General features: G+C 37.8%; 1 protein-coding gene across 3 annotated transcripts in view; it reads left to right on the plus strand.

Annotated features, from left to right (window-relative positions):
- npr3 (natriuretic peptide receptor 3) overlaps positions 1–7,941 on the plus strand; it is an 88,850-nt gene extending 80,909 nt beyond the window's left edge. For 2 of the 3 annotated variants that reach the window (XM_072252434.1, XM_072252435.1), the window contains exons 8-9: positions 1,079–1,134; positions 3,920–7,941. In XM_072252434.1, the coding sequence (XP_072108535.1) occupies positions 1,079–1,134; positions 3,920–4,011 (148 nt within the window). In that variant the 3' untranslated portion in view covers positions 4,012–7,941. Of the gene's footprint in view, positions 1–1,078; positions 3,509–3,919 lie in introns of those variants that run through there. The other variant, XM_072252436.1, reaches the window with a different exon arrangement.
- The last annotated feature ends 892 nt before the right edge of the window (positions 7,942–8,833 follow it).

An 8,833-nucleotide genomic window follows, 5' to 3' on the forward strand; every position in this document is an offset into this window, starting at 1 on the left:
ACAATCTGAAACTGGCTGCAGAAAGCTGATCAGAATCTGAAATCTGACCAGATTTGAATCGAACTTACAGGTTTAAATTCTTTAAAATTATAATTTGATTTGTCCTTCAGTTCAAATTTTCATTTACTCCTCAATTAAACATTCATGACTCCACCTTCTGAAATTGTGGCACTTTGCAGTAGATTGTGCAGAGGAGTTCATTAGAATAACGTGCAAAGAAGCGTACTCTACTTTCCTTGAAAAGAAATGTTAGACTTTGAATTGCCTAAAAAATAGTTGCTTGGCATTGTTGAGTAAAACACATCTTTAAAACCTAGACATTTTGGTGCAAATTTTCATTCTGAATAATCTCGTATAAGTCATCAAGTTTTTTGTCACAGAGTGAGCACCCACGAATCTTTGCCATGTTTCTTCAGGGATACATGTAGAATTTTTAGATAAATCAAGATATTTATTTTAAGATATTTCTTTCAAAGCTTTTTAGACTTCAGGCATAGGATTCTTATTAACTTCAGACGTACTGTCAGTTTCACAAAATTGACAACGATCATCTGAAGCTGTATGCTTCACTGTCATTAATGCCTCAAAGTTGGGCTAGTACGTCGCCAGGTGTATTTTCAGTAACTGGACATGAGACAGAAGAGCATGAAGATGAAATGGGGAATTTAGATCTGCATTTATAGGCATAATTATTATCTATTAAAATATTAGATGATGCTCATTGTATCTGGGACAATGCTGAAAGTATACAACCTGAAAGAGAATGTGATCCTTTATCATCAGCCGTGCTGAGACACGAGGGACCACAGCTGCTGAATTCTGGAGCAACAAGCAATCTGCTGGAGCATCTCAGTCGATCGAACAGCATGTGTGGATGGAATAAGAATTGTTGACAGTTCAGATGATGCAGATCTTCAAACCGAAACATTGACAATTTACTTTCACGCACAGATACCACTCAGCCTGCTGAGTTCCTCCCGCAGATTGTTTGTTGTTGCCAATATCTCCTTGTTAAGATGCAAAATAAACCACTTGTGCATAAAGTAAACTTTGCAACCTTGCTACCCTTTCTTTGCAGGAAGAAATATAGGATAACTGTTGAGAGACGAGCTCCAGTGCATGAAGCTGAACCTGGTAAGCACCACCACTTGCGAGAAGATTCTGTTCGATCCAGTCTATCAGCAGCTTAAACAGTAGAACCAAATGTTCCTTTATAAACTTTCAGTCTTAGGGGAGTTTACCAAAGGTGTCACTGCAAAAAAGAATGGCTAATATGAAATCAATTCTTTTGAAGCATAAGCTATTAATTTGTCACAGTTCCTTTAGCTTTGGAAAACTCAGGAAAATATCATTTATTACATTGCTGCATGCTACTGGAAGCGGCATCTCTGTGAAGCTTATAAAATGTGATTCAGCCTGTTCCATTAGGTCAACAGTGACTCACACTGGCAACTGAAGAGAACCTTCGAAAGAAGATATTTTGTATATGATCATTTATCCTAATATACATTTAATGGGATCTGTCCCATTTGCCTAAAAATGGAAATATTTGAACACTACAGAGATAGGGATTAATCTTAGAGGTGTGGTATTAAACATTACTGTTTCATGGTAACAGTTGTAAATTTTTAAAAAAGCTGTGGTGAATTAAATCAGTAGGTTAAAGATTACATTTGCTGATGCTATTCTGTGAACATCTGATGCATTTCACATAGCTGTTCATCAATCTGTTTGCTTTAATTTGGTACATGTCTTCATTGAAATAGTAGTAGAAGAATTTGGTACAAGCATTAACATTCATTCACTACTGTTGTGAAAGAAAATTTGACCCCCTGGCTGCATAAGCATCTGTGCATGACTGTTTCCTATTTCACTTGTACAACACCGCAGTTTGAATTTTCCAATTACTGCTTACACTAGAGAATGCTACCTGGAACTGTGCTGCTCCTAGCTGCTTTAAAACAACTTGCTTTTTTTTTCAGAGATAATTTTTAAAGCTTCTGTGATAGAATACTGACAATAGCTTGCACTTATGTAATGACTTTAATCACCAAAGCTCTTCAAAATTATTAATCTTGGAAAGTTATTGCCATGTTATATTCTTAAGACTATAAACAGTGATTTGCTCACTGATAAGCTCAGATCATTTTTCTTACACACAAATTGTTGGCATTATGAACACTCCACCTTTGAAAGCAGTAGTGAAATGTTAGGGTTCAGTTGGAATTAAACTACATAAACTATACAGTGAATTAAGTCTTTCATCTTTGACCAGCAAAAATTATGTATCTATAAAACTTTTAGGATATTGTTTTCAAATAAAGGACTGCAAATAAGTCAACTTTTTTTCTAAAATATAATTGTTAAGGAATTGCTAATATTTTAAACAAATCATGTACATATTAAATATAATAAATATACCTGTACAGTATTTGATCAATTAAGACTTTCAGGCCTGTTTTAAAAAGGTTCTTGAAAATAATATGTTATTATGCAAATTGATTATTTAGATGCTGCTATTTGTATTTTAGTCGGCACCTGAGAATATAAAATCATATAGGAATGTTCCCAGTAAAGCTTGTGTAAAATCGGAAATTGGTAACACATGTTGACAAAAGAAATGAATATACATATTATATATGTATATATATATGTGTGTGTGTGTATATATATATGTATATACATATATATATATGTATATATATACTCATAACAGTGGAAAAAACATCCGATTATGGCTCAGAATGTATTGCATAACTCCCAACCCAGCTGTAAGAGAATTAAAACTGCCTTTTTAAAATGGAAGCTCATTATGAAAAAACACAATGAGACGTCCTCTTAATATTTGATATGTGTGATACTGCAATTGAATAACAAATTCGTTGTATGAACTTTTGCAACAGACTTTCTTCAAGCAAGATCATTGTTTTGAAATGAGTAAATATTTACTGAACTGACTTTTTTTTGTTTTTTTTATATATTTCTGTCACTTCTAGCATGTACCACTAGAGACAATGTTAACAACTGATGCTATGAATAGTTAATTATCCATTTGCCAGTGCTGTCAATGTTTAGATTGTAAGCTGCTGTTTCAGTATGTAATTAAAGATGAAAGTAATGTGTGTTTTAAGGTGGAATGATATGAGAATACTGGGAAAAATGAGATTTGATAGATATGGTTCTTAAGTGCAAATGCAAGGTGCCATATAGTATGACGGTAAATACTGGCGTAAGTTAGAAATATCTGCATATAATGTGATATTTATTTAAAGGTCATCTTGAGTTAATATTCATAAACTGTAGATAGTTTTTAAATACATTTTATTCAAAATGAATTGGTCAGTTTTATATTATCTATATACTGCATTGTTGCATTTTTCATATCTGTGGACCTTGAAGATGTGTAAATGTCTTTGTAAACGATTTTATTTTCTGTAAACTGATGTCATATTCTTCACAGAATATTAAATCAAGGCAGATACTGGCAATAAAATAATGAACAATAAAACCCTTTGCTCCTTTTCTGTGTAATTCTGTTAAGTACCTGATGCACACACTTGATGTTTGCAGAATGCTTAGCATGCTACCTCTGTTACTATATCTAAGTAAGCTCCTTGGCCAGATGAGTAATGCTCATGAACAAGCAAAATTTAATCAACCAAGCATGTTTACCAGGTTTTGTGGTGCACTCTGGAATAGCAGTACCTACACCCCTTTTAACTGCATGGACAAGTATGCTGTTTTGTATTTAATTTACACCTACATTTTCGACTGCAAGTAACCAATATTATTATGATATTTTTTAACTTCTTTACTGATGATCGTCCATCAGAAATCTCTCTTTGAAATGTGATAGTTTTTGCAATATCTGTCACTTGTAGGAAGGGAGTTAACACATGCTTCCCATTTTATCCCTCAGGTCCCCACTGCTGCCACCCACTGCTATGCTTCCTCCTTCAGCTGAGAGCACGGGATGACCTGGGTCACAATCTACTCCATTGTCACCATTAATGCCACACTATACATGGTCAACGGGAAGTGCACGCCTGCAGGACAGGGCTGGTCCTGCCAGTTCGTCCTCGAGCTGAGACGGAATATACTATTGCTTCCAAGCCTTGGCCTACTCAAGCACCCACTGATGTATAACTTTCATTATTTTGTTTTCATGTAGAATGTGAATATTTTTTAGAAGAGAAGTGTAACTTCTCCCATGCATTAACATATTTGCTGTGGCTTCCTACATTACAAAACAACCTACCCATATCTTTCAATTGAAAAGATGCCCTCCATTAGTAGCATCACAGATATTATGCACAATATTAGGTTGAACAAAAACGTACGAACAAATTCTGGAGATTTTAAGAACATATATCTTTAGCTAAACCTCTTTTCAAGAAGAACTTTATTAAGAACCTTGCTCCAGTTCTTTAACAGGATTTAGTGTCAACTAATTGTTGACAGGACTCTTGGTAAATGTTAATGTACTGATAATTTCTACAAGCCAATTCCCATTGATTCAGATGATTAGTTAATTAAAGACTTGCATGAAAAACAACCCATGTTTGGGCAGTAGTACACTATGCAAGCTGTAAATAAAGGCAGATGTCTAATATATTAGTGATCACTGACATCATAATTACAAGAATAAATTATTAAAATAAACTAGATTCAATTAAATATCAATTGACTGAAAGCTTTAAAAGGTTCTGAATAAAGTATCTTGATTTTAAATGTATTCCAAAGGGCATTAAGTGAGTTAAAGTTTACATTAAAGGGAGGTCTGAGATGAAAGCATCTGAATCCAATTGTCAGTAATTAAATCTAGAGACAGCAAAGGCATGGATGAAGGTATCAGCAGGAAGCAGGGGTCCCCAACCTTTTTTGCATCACGGACTGGTTTAATATTGACAATATTCTAGCGGACCGGACGACTGCGGGTGGGGGGTGGGGAGGTGTTCAAGTTCAACAGTGCGTGACAGGGAATGAGGAAAGGTGCAGCTTGACTCATATCGTTTCATATCGCCAAATCGTATCGTTTCCTCGTGGCCCGGTAGCACATGCTTTGCATGCTTTACCCGGTGGTTGGGGACCACTGATCTAAGGGACTGGATGTAGTTGATAGTGAGGAGAGGAGATCAGAGGTGAACTGAGCATCAGATGCCATGACTGAGAGCAACGCTGATGATTTCATTTAATCATTAGGAAGAGGGATAAAAATACAGAACAGAAGGAAAAAGAGGTGCTGTTCGTAAACACCTCTGATCCATTTTCCAGTAAAAATATGATTGATCTGATATTTGATCTCACTTTCTTGCCCAATTCCAATATCCTTGATTCCATTCTCATCAACTTTCTTCCACCTGGATCTCAGACTTTGTAGACTGAAGACAAAGGTTTTGGCCCTCACAGTTTTGAACAATGAATACTAGATGTGTTATACCACCAGCATGATCAACTGGAGGCAACTGAAAGTTTGAGACTGGTAATAAAGTAGAATGGGGAATAGTTAGTGTATACAGGGAAGTTGCCAATGTGATTTTCAATGAAATTCCTGGGAGATGAGATATAAAAATCTAGGACTAAATCTTCAGTTGTAATTATTACATGTGTTTTCAATACTTTTCATTAGTTTTGACATTCTTCTAATTGTCATTGATTTTTTTTACTAAACTTGTGTGACTCTCTGGCTCTATCTTACTTATCTTCGTTCTTTCAGAATGTATTCCTTTTAGGATATCAGAGAACTTCCTCTGATGTGGGAATGAAGAGCTGCAATTTATGCATGTTTTGACCAACATTTAATAACCCTAGAATTTGTTCTCATCCTCTGTTTTCTCTCCTGTCTCCTCCATGCTAAATCTAAACCCAATTTGTGAACAGGGCACGCTGCCTGCCACTCAACACTGCTTCCATTATACTAGTCATCACCCAACTCCCTTTCAGAATGTCAGGTTAAATAATCTCATAGAATATAGACAGGACAGTACAGAGCAGGCTATTTGGCTCCCAATGTTGTGCTGACCTTTTAACCTACTCCAAGATTAATCTAACCCTTCCCTCCTACATAGCTGTCCATTTTTCTTTCTTCAATTTGCCAATCCAAGAATCTCTTAAATTTTCCTATTGCATCTGCCTCTACCACCCTCACCGTGTGGTTGGTATCTCCCATCTTGAACATTCTGATGCTTGCCCCACTGGCCTCCAACTTTGAATGAATGGATGCTACTTAAAATGACTGCAGCTCCCATCAGAACTTGCTCCTGGCCTCGTTCACCTATATGTATTTAGTCAGGTTTACTCCTGCTCCAACTTTATTTATTTATTTAGAGATACTGAGCAGAACAAGCCCTTCTAGCCCAACTCAGCAACCCACCTATTTAACAATGACCAACTAAACTACCAATCAGTATGTCTTTGGGCTGCGGGAAGAAACCAGCGCAGCTGACGGAAACCCATGCAGTTTATCAGGAGAACATACAAATTCCTTACAGATGGTACTGGAATTGAACTCTGAACTCTGAAACACCTTGAGCTATAATAGCATTGTGCTAATGCTACCGTGGTGCCCTATGATTTGAAAATTTCATCCTTGTTTTCAAATATCTCAATAGACCCGGACACTTCCAACACTCCGTCCTGGCAACCTCATGTCTCCTGGACTTCATTGATCCCCAAGCTCTGGCCACTTATCTCCTCTTTATATTAATTGTTACAGAGTTTGGGGCCAAGCCAAGTGCACATATATTGGCTTTGGTCCCAAACTCTACAAATGTCCACCTTTTGCTTTCCATCTATCTTCTGTAAAAGGCTGCTTATTCTCTCTGACTGAGCCTTTGGCAATTTACCCTGATGGTCCTCTCTCCCCTGTAGCTCAATGTAAAGTTTAGAACATAGAACACTACAGCACAGTACAGGCCCTTCAGCCCAAGATGTTGTACTGATCTTATAACCGACTTTAAGATCTAACCTTCCCATCCTACATTGCCCTCTATTTTTGTATCAGCTTTGTGCCATGTTCCCCTCACAAACCTTCACTTTTCCTCATCTGCCCATCTCCTCCCTCTGGTGCCCCTCCTCGTCCCTTTCTTTCATGCTTGATATCACTGTTATACTCCTTGAGCCCTTTCACTGTGCTGGAGTGCTACATAAATGCAGTTGGTACTCGTCGTGATGAGGTAGTTGTAAATTGGAGTGGAAACTAAAACAAGGATTGACAAAGCACGTGATGGCACTTCGGTAGTCTATCAAAAGCATTAGGTCTCAAGCTGCTCTGCTGCAAAAGCCCCTGATAAAGTCTTGCTCACACAAACTATGTGCACCTTCTGTATAGGTGTAAGTGAACACTGCAACAGGTTTCATGTTCTTCTTGGTTTCCTCAAGAACTTTGGCTCCCTCTTTTCAAACTCTGCCTCAGGATGTTTTATCTTCTTTGGCTGAAGTGTGTCTATGAAGATCTATTGATGCATTAAGTAGGTCCATGCCTCAGATTTGGGATAGGATTTCTGCTATATCTTCCATATGAATGAAGTTTGGCTGTGCCACAATTTCATTGTGTGATAGAATCTCATACTTGCATAATTATTCATAAACTGTAAGGAATTTTGCAATTCAAACAAATCTATGTGGCTGTTGCCCTGCCTGAAACGTGAGCAGCTGCAGGGTGTGAGTAAATAAATCTCGTGATATGTTTGATATCTGTCATTTTATGAATATTCTAAGAGAATATTAGTAGCATGAGTTTTCCCATGTGTATGGACGGAAAGCTTGGATGGATTTTTTTTCAGAAAAAAAAGTTATGCAAACAAGGCATTTGAAGATTATCAATAGCAATGTGTACTTGTGAAGCTTTGTTTTTGACTTTTAAAAATGAAAGACATCCATGCATTTTCTGTTGCTAATATTGTAAATAAAAAAGCTTTTACTTTGGGGCAATCACTTTAAGCACTGTTGGTTCAATGTATGATTTTTACACTTCAGAAATACCCTTACTTTCAGAACAAGATCCTACAATAGCCTGAGTAATATGCATAAAATGCTGGAGGAACTCAGCAAGTCATGCAGCATCTATGAAGAGGAGTAAACAATTGACATTTCAATCCGAAACCCTTCATCAGGACTGGAAGGGAAGGGGAGAGAAGCCAAAGTAAGGTGTTAGGGGGAGGGGGAAGGAGCACTGTACAAGCTGACAGATGATAGGGGAAAACAGATGAGGGAGGAAGTTAGGTGGTGTGAGGGGGGGTGTGAAGTAAGAAACTGGGAGGTGATAAGTGGAAGGGGATTGGAAAAAGAGAAGGGGGAAGGGGAGAAATTTCTGAAAATTGGAGAAATCAATACTCATTCTATCAGGTTGGGGACAACTGGACGGAATATGAGGTGCTGTTTCTCCAACCTGAGTATGGCCTTATTGTGGCAGTAGAGGAGGCCATGGCTATAAACATCGAAATGGGAATAGGAAGTTGAATTGAAATGAGCAGCCACTGGAAGATCCTACCTTTCGTGGTGGATGGAGTAAAGGGGCACAACAAAACAGTCCCCCAATCTACGTCGGATCTCACTGTGGTGGAGGAGGTGCACTGGGAGCACCAGATATTGAACAGGTTCGCATGTGAACTGCCCCTCACCTGAAAGGACTGTTTAGGGCCATGAATGTTGGTGAGGGAGGGGGTGTAGGTGTAGCAGTTGTCCAGTTTGCAGGGATAAGTGCAAGGAGGGAGAACAGTGGAGAAGCATGAATGGACAAGGAGTAATCCCCACAGAAAGTGGAGAATAGGGGTGGGGGAGGGAAGGATGTTATCAGTGGTGGGATAGGTGACAGACATTACGGAGAATGTTA

This window comes from Mobula birostris, chromosome 3 (assembly GCF_030028105.1).
Source record: "Mobula birostris isolate sMobBir1 chromosome 3, sMobBir1.hap1, whole genome shotgun sequence".
Lineage (NCBI taxonomy): Eukaryota > Metazoa > Chordata > Chondrichthyes > Myliobatiformes > Myliobatidae > Mobula > Mobula birostris.